Raw genomic sequence first — 16,436 nt, forward strand, 5'->3', positions numbered from 1 at the left:
ATTTTTTTTAAAAAAAAAATAATCAAATCGCAACAGTTTTAATTAAATTTTTTTCTTTTTTTTAAAAAAATCAAATCGCTAAAAAAATTTTTGATTTGAAAATCGCTGCCTTGGCAGCGATTTGATTTTAAAAAATAAATAAAATATTTAATTAAAAACCGCTGCGATTTGATTTTTTTTTAAAAAAATAATTCAAAAAAAAAAATTTGAACTCAAGTCGCTGCCTCAGCAGCGATATAACAAAAATATAATAAAATATATATATATTTTGAAAATCGCTCCTTCGACAGCGATTTTGTTTAAATTTTTTTTTTTAAAAAAATCAAATTTAACAAATCACTGTTATAGCAGCGATTTTACTTTTTTCGACGAATAAAATCGCTACTTAGTGAGCGATTTTGCCGTTTTAGTTAAAAAAATAAATTCATATATCATTTTGAAATTTTTGTCAACACTTTTCACCCTTTAGGCTCCGAACTCTCTTTTACTGCTTTTAATGATTTTATTTTTGCATCATATATATAACTAGAATGAATTAATGAAATGAAAAAAAATACTGCAAAAATATTGGACCACATAAATTCATCATTCACTCAACCTTGTTATAAAAGTTGAATAAAAATAGTATGTATTAACTTATTAAATGACATAGCTGATTTTGTATGGTCATAAATTGTAAAATGTTTGGAGCTTTTTTATGTCATACAAAGTAAATGTGATTGAATTACTATACCATGCTTTTTTACGTTAGTATACATTAAATGAAAATTGTTAGGTCATTTTATTTTTCGACGAAAAAAGAAAGACATTTTTTAAATGTTAAGTCAAATAATTTCATACGATCAATAAAAATTGTGGTGGAGCAAATAGCGAAACCTTTCGTCTTAATTAAATCAGTTTTTTTTACTCGAATTTTGAATATAATTTTTTTTTGTTATAAACTTTTTATTTTTAAATGAGACTTTCACCTAGTGTGTAATAACAATTAGTTAGGGGCCCTCACATAAGTGTGGAAACAAAATAAAATTATTGCTATAAAGAGTACTTTTTTACTTATTATATCTCATTCGATATCTGATGTCTATATTATAGTCGGATTAAATTCAAATTCGCATTGAAAAATTTCACATTAAGAGATAAAGTGCTCTCCAACAAAGCTCATTACATACCCAATAGTGCTCGAACTCGAAATCTCGAATTAAGAATAAAAAAATACTTATCACTTCACCAGATCGATAATTAAGACGAAAATTATTAATAATTTATTAAATGACATAGCTGGTTTTGCATGGTCATAATGTTGGAGCATTTGTTTTGTCATAAAAAGTATATTTATGGAAATTGAGTTATTATATACTGTTTATATACACCATGCTACTTGACATTTTTACATTTAATGAAAATTGTTACTATGACTCTTCTAATTTGTTCATTTTATTTTTTTCACACCAAACAAACACATTTCATTAATGCTATGTCAGTTACCATTTTTTTTAAATTAAATTTAAATTCACTTTCGGATATTTATATCGTAGATAAAGTGTTTTCTGACAAAAATAATGATATATCCAGAATAACTATAAACTTAATATGTGTTTGATTATTAAAATATTATATCTAAGTTCAAGTGATTGGAAATTAATTAAGATTGTTTATTTTTTCTCAATGTATAAAATAAAAATAAAAATAAAGTCATAGTGTTTGGAACATTTGTTTTGTCTCTTAAAAGAAATAAAAATTAATGGAGTGAATTATTATTACCATGCATTAAATGAAATTGTTAGGTCATATAAAAAAAAATTTCATTTATTTTCTTTAAGTCAATTAATTTTATAATTCATATTTGATATAAGTAGTTTGTTTTCGTTAACGAACTTATTCGATATGAATATGAATTAATGAATTAGTTTCATAATTTATATTTGATATAACTAATATATTTTCGTTAATAAATTTATCGAATGTGAATGTAAATTAGTGTGAAAAAAATTAATTTTACTGCAAATATTTGCTATAATTAGTATCTTCTAATCACATTAATGTTTTTGTTACATTATTTTATTTTTTAATGACATCTCTTGATCTTTTTGTGTTTTAAGTATTTGTATCATTTCTATCTTAAAATACTTTGCCATATAAATCTAATACTAGTAATTATGGTCTTCAATATCTTTTTAACTTTATTCATCTAATTAATGTGAGGTTATGGTGCATAAATACTAAATATTTAGTGACAATCCAGTTTAGTAAGAGATATAATAATTTGGTAAAAAATCAGTTAGTTTGTCTCATACCTTATATTTATAGTATAATTAAAAAATTACTTATTTAACATATTTATTATGTGATCTCACAAGCAAAATCTAGCGAAGATAAATTATATACGATTTTATTCTTACTTCATAGAAATACAGAGGTTATTTCTCAAAGATCATCGAGTAACACCATCAAAGCAGTTAATAATATAACAATTTAACAATAATTTTGTAATAAAATTATTATGATTCAAAACTTATAAACTTAAATTCTTATAAACATAACTAAAACTTTACAACTTAAAAAAAAAAATTCGACCGCACGATTAAAATAAAAATATTTATATTTGTTAAGTCATTTATAGCAACAACAACAATAGCATATCTATTATAATCCCACAAATGAAGTCTACCTCGTAAAAAACAAAACGAATATTTTCAATAATCCTTCGACTTAAATAAAACATCTCAAAAAATACACTAATAAAATAACAATACAACAATAAATAATACAATAATCACAATCAAGAAAAACAGTGTGTAATACTAAAGAAAACCACACCATACTCAATTATTCACTAATATTCTTCTATAGTACAAAACCTCCGTTTAGAATTATATCCTCGATAAATTAAAAATAATTATTTTGACTTCATTACTATCCTGATAAACGTTACTAATAAAGTGAATGTCAAAAAATAAAAAAAAATAGAAACTTTTTTGTGAACAAATAAATTGTCCTTGTATTTATCACAAACATGAATGCATTAATTACAATCTACCATAGACTTCAATTTTTTCACCTATTTCTTGAGAGAAACCCCATTTTTATCTCAAAAAAAAAAAAAAGACATTTTTTCTCCTCTTTATAAAAGACTGATGACAAAGTTAACATAACATGGTTTTGCAGACCAAATTTCAAGAAAAATAGAAAAAATAAATTTAAAAAATTTGTTTTTGTTTTTAGAATTGTTTGGTTGGTGGTGGGTATTAGATCCAATGTCACCAAGTAAATGTTTTTAGTTATCCAATGTGTTTTTCTTTTTAAAATTCAGCAAAAAAAATGTGTATTTTATTAGACACACAAATCATTGTTTTTTAGAAGCATTTTTGGGTGTCTCTGCAATCTCTGAGGTCTGTCATGTGAAGTTTAGGGGAAAAAAAAATAATTCAAGAAACCAAAACCCCAAGTTTTGAAATTCTTTATTTTATTATATGGTTCTTTTTTTTTTTTTTTTGTAATTTTTGGGTTTTGGGGTTTTATGAAAAGTGAAAGTAGTAGTGAAGAGTGAAAAAAAGAGTAGTGATGGTGATGAGGAAGTTCAATAAATTGAGTTTGTTTTGGAGTTGTTGTTGATTTTATAGTTTTTTGTGGTCAAAGTTTTTGTTTTGTCAATTGATGATAATGACACTAATTGGTAGATCTGAAGATTCTTGTGTTGATAGTGATCTTGTTAAAACCTTTATAGACAGAAAGGAAAATGTCTTTTGGATCTTTTGCATTTCAAGATTTAATCATCAAATAAGAAAAGACTCTACTTTTGTCATATGAAAATCCAAATAGTAATAAAAAAACTCCATTTTTAATGAACTTTCTTGTTTCCATTCATCAATGGTGACACCCCAACCAAATCAAAAATCCATTTTTTCTAGTTTTTTAGTAGATCCCTTTAGTGTAAAGACTCCATTTTTAATTCTGCATTTTGAACTTTGTAGTCTGGTGACACCCACCCAAATCAAGAATCCATTTTTTGCTTTCTTGTAGATCCCTTTTGTGTCAAGACTCCATTTTTAGCTCTGTATTTTGAACTTTCTAGTTTCCCATTCATCAATGGTGACAACCAACCAAATCAAGAATCCATTTTTGCAGACCCCTTTAGCTCAAAACTCCATTTTTAGCTCTGCACTTTGGATTTTCTTGTTCCCCATTCATTCATGGTGACACCCAACTAAATCAAGAATCCATTTTTGCTATGACCCTTTAGTCTCAACACTCCATTTTTAGCTCTGCATTAGATCCCTTTAGTGTTAAGACTCCATTTTTAGCTCTTCAGTAGATCCCTTTAGTGTCAAGACTCCATTTTTATCTCTGTAAGTTGAGTATTTTAGTGTCAAGACTCCATTTCTAGCTCTGTATTGAGCATTTTAGTGCTCAAAATTGTCAAGTTCAATGAAAATCAAGAACCCCTTTTTCCTCTAGAGTTGAACAACTTAAATGCTCATTCATCTCACCATGGAAATGTCAATTTCAATGGAAATCAAGAACCCAGTTTTGGTCTTAAGGTACTGTTCTAGTCACAAATTCTTGTTTTTCATTTTCTCAATATTTTCCATAGTTTTCCCACTTGTAAGATCAGATGATGCTGAAGCACTTTTAGCATTGAAATCCACAATAGACCCCTCAAATTTTCTTGATTGGAAAAGAGGAACTGATTTTTGCCAATGGCAAGGTGTTAAAGAATGCATGAAAGGTAGAGTTACTAAGCTTGTTGTTGAAAATCTCAATTTGAGTGGTTTATTGGACCAAGATGCTCTCAATCAACTAGATCAATTACGAGTTTTAAGCTTCAAAGCAAACTCCATTTCTGGCCAAATCCCAAGCCTTGCCGGACTTTCCAATCTGAAATCCCTTTTCCTCAACAACAACAACTTTTCTGGTGAGTTTCCGGCTACCATTACCCTCCTCCACCGTATCAAAGTTGTGGTTCTCGCTGGAAACAAACTCTCCGGTGATATTCCTCCGTCGTTAACAAATTTATCCCGGCTGTATGTTCTTTATCTAGAAGACAATCACTTCACCGGAGAAATCCCACCGTTGAATCAGCTCAGTCTGAGGTTCTTTAATGTGTCAAACAATCAACTTTCCGGTGAAATCCCAAATACTCCGGCGTTATCTCGGTTCAATGAATCATCTTTCACCGGAAATGTCAAATTGTGTGGGGTACAATTAAATAATAACTGTCCTTCAACTAGTCCATCGTATCCCATCATTCCTGAAAATGTATCTCATCATAAAAAAAGCAAAAAACTTATCATCATCATTGTCCCGGTGGTCGCTGGAATCTTGATCCTCTGCATCTTGATGGCAATTTTTATAGCATGTGTTCGAAAACGAAGAAGAAATAATCAAGATGGAAAGAGTAAAGGAGTTGAAGCCGGTGGAGGTGAGGGAGGGGAAGAAGAGGGGACTAGTCGCGGTGGCAATGGCGGTAGTGGTGGTGGCAGGGATGGTAATAATGGTGGAAAAGATGGGGCATTTTCATGGGATCAAGGAAGTGGAGGACTAGGGACATTGGTGTTTTGTGGACCAGGTGATCAACAAATGAATTACACCTTAGAGGATTTGTTGAAAGCATCAGCGGAGACATTAGGGAGGGGTATAATAGGAAGTACGTATAAAGCTGTGATGGAATCTGGCTACATTGTGACGGTGAAGCGGTTGAGGGATTCGAGGTTCCCGAGGTTAGAGGAATTCCGGAGGCATGTGGAGATTATTGGTAGGCTAAGACATCCTAACTTGGTCCCACTCCGAGCATATTTTCAAGCTAAGGAAGAACGTTTGCTTGTTTATGATTATTTCCCTAATGGCAGCCTCTTCTCCCTCGTTCATGGTACGTATTCCATCATTCATTTATTTATTTATAGTACATTTTGCTTTTATCCGTTTTTACGTACTGAACTCTCGTGAGTAGTGAAAGGAGGAAAAAACAGGTGTAGTTGAGCTCATGAATAGTGAAAGGTAGTTAAAAAGGGATAGATTTGGCGGGATGAACTTGCACCTGAGTGGTATATGGAATAAGATAAGGGGAGGTAACTTATTTACGTCTAGTATATGCATCGATTCAATAGATGCATTACATCTGTTTTTTTTTTACTAAATTAGTTATTGAATAGTTTATCCTCTCTTGGGGTTAAACTAGTTTAGTTTTGTGCAAATACCAAGTGGGGACAAATTCTTTTTCATGAGATAACTAGTTTATAAATCAATCTCTCGAAGATTCGGCTCCTTTGATGAGTCATTTTCTTATTTTGAATTCAAATTTGTTTCCTCTTTATGCTCGGCTGTTTTGTGGGGGAGCATTGGAGGACTTTAGTGTCACTTTATTTTCCTATTTTTTTGTGTTTATATTTGTGTACTTTGCATATTTTCCTTGAATTGTTTATGCTTTTTAATATGTTTCTTTATCTTCTTCAGTATTCTGTCCCCCCTTTTTTTTGTTTTTTTGTTTTTATTGTTACTTTTGAATAATTTCCATATAATTGGTTTGGTAGTGTATCACTTTCTGGTCTCTCCTGTGGGTTCAGTTTGGTGATGGTGGGGAAGAGAGGGCCAACAAAGGAAGCTTGTAGGAGCCAACAAAGAATTGAGTTAGCTGGCCAAGTAGGACAAGTATGTAAAAGAAGTTCCAAACTTGCTTTGGTATACTGATGTGAAGATTATAGAAAAATATTGTTTTGTTTAAATAATTAAGTTAATAATTAATCAATAATCAAGTAAGTGAACTCTTCTCATCTTGTTCTCTACGACTATGGATGTCATTTTATTTATACCAAAAGAGGATAAAGAACAAAGGGGAGTATAGTTATATATTGGCCTTTTGGAATCTTACAAAGGATGATATTTCGTTCAAATGGATTGTGAAAAAAAATGTTTATTGTGTTTTGGTTATTGCACTATTTTGTTGCTGTTATTGTTCCTTTTATGAATGCTTTGTGCTTTCCTTATTATTTGCCATATTTTCTTCAATGTCGTTTTCCATTTCATAACTACTTTGTTTAGCTGCACAAGAGCCTAGGGTCCATCGGAAACAACCTTTCTATCTCAACGAGGTAAGGTCGCGTATACTCTACCCTCTCTAGATCCCACTTGTGGGATTTCACTTTGTTGTTGTTGGATTGTGAAAAAAAGATGGCCCTCTGGGAGTAGGAAACTCAAATTAGGAATCAAAACAATGATGTCACCGCTACACTTGCATATTTTGGCCTTGTATTGCATAAAGCAAAAACAGCTGTCCACCATATATGGAGATAAGGCATATACTTTGAAATTAGAAAGACAAAACCATAGTTTTCAGTGATAACTTTACTATAAGGTGGATCAGTTCTGAACAATACAAATAAAATGACCCTGCATATTGCTCAAATTTGCTTATGTAAGAGCTTCTTTGCCTTCTGCTGATTTCAGGACTTTTATGGTAACGTGTTAATTGTTAAATTGACCAGTGAGCTTCCAAAGATACCTGGAAAAATCAACATTTTCCTTCTGATCCAAGAAGAAGAAGAATAACGTATCCAGTGTAGTCCCACAAGTAGGGTCTGTGGACGGTGGTGTGTATGCAGAAAAACAGAATTTTTCTGACACTAGTCACTAGCGATTAGAAGTTCCATCACTGTTTATAAAGTTTCATAATTGTCTGCACTATTTAGCTTTTAACATCTGCTCAGCATCTCTTGTTCTCTCCACATTATATCTTGTGATATAGTTTGAGATGTTCTAAAGTTGATTTTCCTAGTAAACTGAAGTTGCACCTACATTGTATTCCAGAGTGTGTTCAATATGATAGTTACTTCTCTTCTATTTAGGGAAACTAGAATGCAATACACCAGTGACAAGAAAAAAAAGTTAAATATCATATAAACTATTGTCAATCGACATGTTGAACGACAAGATCCCTACGTGTGGTATAGCAAGTTGGGTAATAATCAAGAATAAGGTAGTCTAGATGCTAGTCTTTTCTTCTAAGTGAAGTTGTGATGATGCAGTGAAAGGCATTGAAAGTGAGTTGCTTTGTGAGGCCATTAGACCATTTCAGGCACTAAATCACCTATGGCAGAGCTAAAGGCACACCTAAGTTTTTTTTTCTGAAATGAACACAACGTGGAAGGCTCTATTGTAACAACATACCCAGTGTAATCACAAAAAGTGGGGTTTGGGCAGGGGTAGAGTATATGCAGACGTTACCCCTACCTTGGAGGTAAAGAGGTAGTTTCAATAGACCTTCGGTTCGAGGAAAAACAATTCAAAGTAGTTCGGATGGAAGGTGCTTTATGCATCTAGCAATTGTATACTCGGTATGCAAGTACCACCTTAAATAGTATGTTACCTTTCATGCGGTTTTATCTTGTTACTAGTCATTGTAAGACCACATCTGATATTTAATACATGGGGGTGCCAATCGAATATTTGAAGACAACATATTCAAAGTTAGCTGGGACTCTCTTATTTTCATGTATCTGAACAGCCAATATGTTTTGTTTTTCAAATAATATTCCAGATGATAACTAAGTTATATTGTTACGGTTTGCCAACTTTTTCAGGGACAAGGGCTAATAGTGGTTCAAAGCCTCTTCACTGGACTTCCTGTCTCAAAATTGCAGAGGATGTGGCAACTGGATTGCTTCATATCCATCAGAACCCTGGTCTGACTCATGGAAACTTGAAATCATCAAATGTACTCTTGGGGGCCGACTTTGAGTCGTGTCTTACAGATTATGGCCTCATGCCATTTAGGAATCTAGATTCTCCTGAGGAATCAGGTGCTTCTTCCCTCTTCTATAGAGCTCCTGAGTGTCGTGACATTCGAAGGCCACTTACCCATCAGGCCGATGTCTATAGCTTTGGCGTCCTCCTATTGGAGCTCCTCACGGGGAAGACTCCATTTCAAGATCTTGTTCAAGAACACGGATCAGACATACCGAGGTGGGTGAGATCTGTTCGAGAAGAAGAAACTGAATCAGGTGATGAACCTGTTTCTAGTAATGAAGCCTCGGAGGAGAAACTCGGTGCTCTCTTAAACGTAGCTATGGCTTGTGTTTCACTTGTACCCGAGAATCGACCCACAATGAAGGATGTTTTGAGGATGATCCGGGATGCTAGAGCAGAAGCTCAAGGGTCCTCCAATAGCAGTGACCATTCACCAGGAAGATGGTCAGATACTGTACAAAGCTTGCCAAGAGATGAACATTTGAGCATATGAGTTTGTACTATACTTATGGAAGCCCCGAATAACGTGTCCTGATTCTTTTGTAAGCCAGAAGTTACTTCGCAAGTTAAGCATCATCGATGTATCTGAGTTCTCAGGGATTTGTTGATTCAGTTCTTGTAAAGTCTCAAGGACTTTCTACTTTTCTTGCTTTTTCTAGGTTTAGCTGTTTGTATGTAGGAAATTTGCTTTTATACCACTTGGATTGACATTCACTAGTTTATGATACATTCATGATTCAAAAGTTGTCATTATGTTTTGTGAGAGATGTAATTGTAATTGAGGTTCCAACACTTTGTTAACATAGTTTCTTGTTTGTATCCAACTTCATGTTTTACATCCAAGATTCTTAGTCTTTGGTCTAGTGGTAAGAGTGTATCACGTGATGTGTGGATTAGGAGTACAACAATCGTTCAAACCTTGCCCTAGACAGAAATATGATTGCCACTTTCTTGACTTGGGGCATTGCATTTTGGATAACGGAATAAAAAGTCTTATATCTAATTTGCTTTAGAAGTAAGCAAGCCATATGATATTTAGTAGAAAAGGATAAAGTAACGAACTAATTATTCGTCGAGTTTCAAAACACTGGTCCTCGAGAATTTCTCAGTAAGAGTGTCAAGAGCTTCAATTCCATGCATCTTTTGATTACTATACATATTCAGTGTAGTCCAACAAGGAGAGATTTGCAGAAGATATAGTGTATGCAAATCTTATTCATATTGCTAATACTGCTGGTACTAAGGGAGAAACAAGTTTATATGAGGCGTCAAACTATCCTAAGCCCACCCCGCAGGACAGCGAGACATGCTCGATTAACTATTACCCTTCTACCCTAATTCACGATCTTTAGATCATCGTTTTTAGGATTATGTCCCGATTGAGTTGAATATGCATCATATTTTGTCTAATCACTTCTTCCTAGTTCTTCTTTAACCTACATCTACCACTCCTCTAACCTACCATCACCAACCTCTCACACCTCCTCACTATGACCTCTTCACATCGAGGTCACTCCTACCCTTGTTACGTATGTCTTAATTCCTCATGTAATCCCTCCTCTTTTGTTCACATTTCCACCTCAACATCTTTATTTCGCACCCTTATTTTCAAAACACGATAGTTCTTAATCGATCAATTTTCCTCAAACTTATTTTAACTTGGAAAAACAAGGTCTGAACGTTGACTTAGTGCTAAGTCATGCCTGGTGCTGTCTTATGTAGTTCTTTATTAATCACTGAGATTAGACTAGTAATTAAATTAAATATACTGATTTGTGTTCATATAACTATAGCTCCAGTACCAACATGGGTTGTGGTAAACTGACGGGAGTGATTCACCCTGAACAACAGATGAGAAATTAAAAAAAAGAACTATAGCTCCAGTGAACGATTAGGGAGTAACACGTGTAAATATATAATGCTTCTATTAATTTTATGGGGAACCTATTATCTGTTAATTTAGGCGCACTTTGATTAATTTCGGGTATTTACTCCCTTCACAAGCATATGCATAGATAATTTATCTATTTTAGACTTAGATTAGTTCTATGAGATACATGTTATCTCTCGATACCAAATAAATATGTCTATCAGATTGTCACTTAACTAGTAGAGTATTTATCATCAGTTTCATCATTGAAGAAAATTTGAATTAATGAGAAATGTTTTTTTTTTTAGATAAATAATCATTAGTTGAGTGACAACATGAGAAAGAAACATGACTTGATCAAATCGAAAGAAATAATTATTCTTTATGTTAATATGACTTATTTTTATTTTTCAGTCAAAAAAAGTATGACATATTTCTATATTAAGTATCCATGTAACTTTAAAATAATCATTTTACTCATAATGAAGTGATTTGTCGTCACAAATATTTATCACTTATTTTAGATCACAAGTTTCAAAAGTTTTCAGTTTTTTCTTAAACACTATATCGAGTCAAAGTAATTCATATAAAATAAAATGAAAAAAATAATATTTTTCTTTTGTCTAATTTAAGACATAATTCTCAACTATTCTATTAACCACTAGACGATACAATATTAATTATTTTTTATTGCTTTTGAGACATGTGGCAGGATTCACATTAAATCCAACATTATAGAGATTTTACTTTAATTTAAATTTAAATCTAGAAAAAAAAATGTAAATATATTTTTAAATATTCGAAATGAATTAGTCTTTTTTTGGAAATTCTTTTTTAGCCAAATATGGCGATGACGATGGATCAATATGCGAGACATAAAATAATTTATAAGATAATAATTTGTTGAATGCCTTGAATCGGACCCGTTACAAACTAATTGGGCCCAAGCCTGTTAGGGCGTAGCTTAGCACTATATATAGACGCTATGGCAAACCCTATTCTGTAATTCTGTTCTTGCCTCTCCTTAATAAAACTGCTCTCCCTCTTCCCGTGGACGTAGCCAATTTATTGGTGAACCACGTAAATCTGTTGTCTTGTTTTTCGCATTTATATTTTCTCGTATTATCTCGAATTCCGCATAACAAATTGGTATCAGAGCCTCTCGGTTAATCAGGTGTTCTTGAAGAATTCGAGATGTCTGCTTTGAACGTGAAAATCGACAAATTCACAGGGAGGAACAGTTTCAGTTTATGGCAGATCAAGATGCGGGCTTTGTTGAAACAACAAGGATTCTGGGCGCCGTTGTCGAAAGACAAGAACGCCGTCGTTACTCCTGAGATGGAGATTCTGGAGGAAAAGGCGCATTCGACGATCATGCTGTGTCTCGCGGATGACGTCATCACGGAAGTCTCGGATGAAGAGACTGCTGCTGGTCTGTGGTTGAAGCTGGAGAGTTTGTACATGACAAAATCTTTAACCAACAAGCTGCTTCTGAAACAACGTCTATTCGGTTTACGAATGACTGAAGGTACACAACTCAGGGAACATTTAGAGCAATTGAATACTTTGTTAATATCGATGTGAAGATCGAGGATGAAGATGCTGCCCTGATTCTGTTAGTATCTCTCCCAATGTCGTTTGAGAATTTTGTTCAATCGTTCATTGTTGGGAAAGATACTGTGTCGCTGGAAGAAGTCAGATCGGCCCTTCATAGCAGGGAATTACGGCATAAGGCTAACGGCACAAGTACGGACATACAGCCTTCCGGTCTGTTCACCAGTAGCGGAAAGGGAAGGAAAAACGGCGGAAAGAAAAATAAGCCGATGTCGAAGGGTGCAAAGCCAGATGATGTTTGTAATTACTGCAAGGAGAAGGGACATTGGAAATTTGATTGTCCGAAGAAGAAGAAGCAATCGGAAAAACAATCAGTTTCTGCTGCTGTTGCTGAAGAAGACACCAATTCTGAAGAAGACATTGCCCTAGTTGCGGATGAGCACACTCATCATTCAGATGTGTGGGTTCTCGATTCTGGGGCATCCTATCACATCTGTCCTAGGAGAGAGTGGTTCACGACTTATGAGCAGATAGACGGAGGCAGCATCTCGATGGCCAACAGTTCTGTCTGCAAGGTGGTTGGGACAGGCTCGATCAAGATAAGGACACATGACGGTAGCTTCTGCACATTGAACGAGGTCAGGCACGTTCCATTGATGACGAAAAATCTGATATCTCTCAGTTCTTTGGACAGCAAGGGATTCAGCTGGTCGGGAAAAGATGGAGTCTTGCGGGTCTGGAAGGGTTCAAATCTGATTCTGAAAGGTGTCATGCGTGGTACTTTGTATTTTCTACAAGGTTCCACGGTTACAGGTTCAGCCCATGTTGCATCGTCAGAAGTTCACCAGGAGGATATGACTAAGTTATGGCACATGAGACTTGGTCATATGGGTGAAAGAGGGATGCAAATTCTGTCAAAGGAGGATCTTCTTGCTGGTCATAAGGTTAAAAGCCTAGAGTTTTGTGAACATTGTGTCTTTGGAAAACTACATCGCAACAAGTTTCCAAAAGCCATTCACAGAACAAAAGGCACTCTTGATTATATCCATTCTGATTGCTGGGGTCCATGCCGTGTTGAGTCTTTGGGAGGCTGCAGATTTTTTGTGTCCATGATTGATGACTACTCAAGGATGACTTGGGTGTACATGATGAAGCATAAAAGTGAAGCTTTCCAGAAGTTCAAGGAGTGGAAAATTTTGATGGAAAATCAAACAGGGAAGAAGATCAAGAGGTTGCGAACTGATAATGGGCTGGAATTCTGCTGGTCTGAATTTGATCAATTCTGTAAGGATGAAGGGATTGCTCGACATCGTACAGTCAGAAATACACCACAGCAGAACGGTGTAGCTGAGCGGATGAATCAAACACTTCTGGAGAGAGCAAGGTGCATGCTCTCTAATGCTGGGCTAGATAGAAGATTCTGGGCAGAAGCGGTTAGTACAGCTTGCTACTTGATTAACCGCGGACCACATACAGGCATACAGTGCAAAACACCTATGGAGATGTGGTCAGGAAAAGTTGCTGATTATTCAAATCTGAAAGCTTTTGGTTGTACGGCTTACTATCACGTCAGTGAAGGTAAGTTAGAACCAAGAGCTAAAAAGGGAGTATTTGTGGGCTACGGAGATGGAGTGAAAGGTTTCAGAATCTGGTCTCCAGCAGAAAAGAGGGTTATTATGAGCAGGAACGTTGTCTTTGATGAAAGTTCTCTGCTTAGAACCATTGTGAAGCCTACAACTACGTCAGAAACTGGGAGTCTTGATAAACAGGTGGAGTTTCAAGTCATTCAGAACGAGAGCGATTTGAAAGAACCTGAAGAGGAGGATCAAGAGCCACAGACAGAAACTGATATTCCAGAATCTATGCCATCAGATATCCATCGGAGTATAGCTCAAGATCGGCCAAGGAGGGTTGGAGTTCGGCCACCTACGAGGTATGGTTTTGAGGACATGGTGGGTTATGCACTGCAGGTTGCTGAAGAGGTAGATACATCTGAGCCGTCTACTTACAAAGAAGCCATTTTAAGTTCTGATTCTGAAAAATGGTTTGCCGCTATGGGAGATGAGATGGAGTCCCTACACAAGAATCAGACATGGGATCTGGTCATACAGCCTTCGGGGAGAAAGATTATTACTTGCAAATGGGTTTTCAAGAAGAAGGAAGGGATATCACCAGCAGAAGGAGTCAAGTATAAAGCCAGGGTTGTTGCCAGAGGTTTCAACCAAAGAGAGGGAGTGGACTACAATGAGATCTTCTCACCAGTGGTCAGACATACTTCCATCCGAGTGTTACTAGCGATAGTTACACATCAGAATCTGGAGCTTGAACAACTTGATGTGAAGACAGCGTTTCTACATGGAGAGTTGGAGGAAGAGATATACATGACTCAGCCGGATGGTTTCCAAGTTCCAGGGAAGGAAAATCACGTCTGCAAGTTGAAGAAGTCCTTATATGGACTTAAGCAGTCTCCAAGGCAGTGGTACAAAAGGTTTGACAGCTATATGGTGAAGTTGGGCTATACTCGGAGCTCATATGATTGTTGTGTCTACTACAATAGGCTCAAGGATGATTCATTCATCTATCTGGTGCTTTATGTAGATGATATGCTGATAGCTGCAAAGAAGAAGTATGACATTCAGAAGCTGAAGGGTTTACTTAGTGCTGAGTTTGAGATGAAGGATCTGGGAGCCGCTCGGAAGATTCTAGGGATGGAGATCATTAGAGACAGAGAGAGAAGGAAACTTTTCTTGTCACAGAGAAGCTACATTCAGAAGGTCTTGGCGAGGTTTGGCATGTCTTCATCTAAGCCTATTGATACCCCCAGTGCTGCCAATATCCATCTCACTGCCATGTTCGCTCCACAGTCAGAAGAAGAGAAGGAGTATATGTCACGAGTCCCTTATGCCAGTGCCGTAGGAAGTTTGATGTATGCTATGGTCTGTACAAGGCCAGATTTAGCACATGCAGTCAGTGTAGTGAGCAGATTCATGGGACAACCAGGGAGAGAACATTGGCAGGCTGTGAAGAGAATTTTCCGGTACCTTAGAGGTACATCTGACGTTGGTCTCATTTATGGAGGTGATACTCAGTGCTTGGTTACTGGCTATTCTGATTCTGACTATGCTGGAGATGTTGACACAAGAAGATCGATGACTGGCTATGTGTTTACCCTTGGAGGATCTGTCGTCAGTTGGAAGGCAACTTTGCAACCTACAGTGACTTTGTCTACTACGGAAGCGGAGTACATGGCCTTGACAGAGGCTGCAAAAGAAGGGATTTGGCTGAAAGGGCTGGTTAGTGATCTTGGTCTGCATCATGATCAGGCTACGGTGTATTGTGACAGTTTGAGCGCAATTTGTCTAGCCAAGGATCAAGTCCATCATGAGAGAACCAAGCATATTGACGTAAGGTATCATTTTCTGAGAAGTGAGAAGAGAATCAAGGTGAAGAAAGTAGGAACTGCTGATAATCCTGCTGATATGTTCACAAAGCCGGTTCCACAGAGCAAGTTTCAACACTGTTTGGACTTGCTCAACATCAGAAGCTGTTAATTGCCCTGCGGGGCAACTCTGAGGAAGAGGGGGAGGCCTGGCACTATCATAGTGCGTCTGAAGAATCTGTTCGGAGAATTCAAGTCAAGGTGGAGATTTGTTGAATGCCTTGAATCGGACCCGTTACAAACTAATTGGGCCCAAGCCTGTTAGGGCGTAGCTTAGCACTATATATAGACGCTATGGCAAACCCTATTCTGTAATTCTGTTCTTGCCTCTCCTTAATAAAACTGCTCTCCCTCTTCCCGTGGACGTAGCCAATTTATTGGTGAACCACGTAAATCTGTTGTCTTGTTTTTCGCGTTTATATTTTCTCGTATTATCTCGAATTCCGCATAACATAATTAATATAAGTATTTTTTTATTTTTAATTTTTTAGGAGTAAATTTTTCTCATATAATTATCTAAATTTATTTTTTATATTTATAATAATGAATTATTTTTACTAACCTAAGAGTGATATGATAAAAATAATAACTTCATCTACACTTTGAATACTTTATATTAGTATCGTAATTTTAAATAATCTTAAATTTAACTTGAATACTTTATATTAGTATCGTAATTTTAAATAATCTTAAATTTAAATTGAGATTAGTATAATAATTTCTTTTAAAAAATAAGTTTCTTAAAAGATTCCAAAAGTAGGGGAAATAAATGTCATATATTTTTCAATTTCCTTCATGTTTGATTATCAATAAAACGTGTTTATATATCAAATT

At 35.2% G+C, this 16,436-nt stretch overlaps 1 protein-coding gene across 1 annotated transcript; it reads left to right on the top strand.

The window, feature by feature from the left end:
* Positions 1-3,131: 3,131 nt before the first annotated feature.
* Positions 3,132-9,582, top strand: LOC107017961 (inactive leucine-rich repeat receptor-like serine/threonine-protein kinase At1g60630). Its single transcript, XM_015218279.2, has 2 exons — positions 3,132-5,866; positions 8,574-9,582. Exons 1-2 carry the CDS (start codon positions 4,471-4,473, stop codon positions 9,230-9,232), a joined length of 2,055 nt encoding a protein of 684 aa, XP_015073765.1. The 5' UTR covers positions 3,132-4,470; the 3' UTR covers positions 9,233-9,582.
* Positions 9,583-16,436: the final 6,854 nt, after the last annotated feature.

This window comes from Solanum pennellii, chromosome 4, assembly GCF_001406875.1.
Source record: "Solanum pennellii chromosome 4, SPENNV200".
Lineage (NCBI taxonomy): Eukaryota > Viridiplantae > Streptophyta > Magnoliopsida > Solanales > Solanaceae > Solanum > Solanum pennellii.

What these genes read in the sequence shown, in the direction of transcription:
- LOC107017961 (XM_015218279.2), top strand. Translation starts at nt 4,471, where the DNA reads ATGCTCATTCATCTCACCATGGAAATGTCAATTTCAATGGAAATCAAG. An exon ending in CCTCTTCTCCCTCGTTCATG is followed by an intron (nt 5,867 to 8,573) that starts GTACGTATTCCA and finishes CAACTTTTTCAG; the next exon opens with GGACAAGGGCTAATAGTGGT.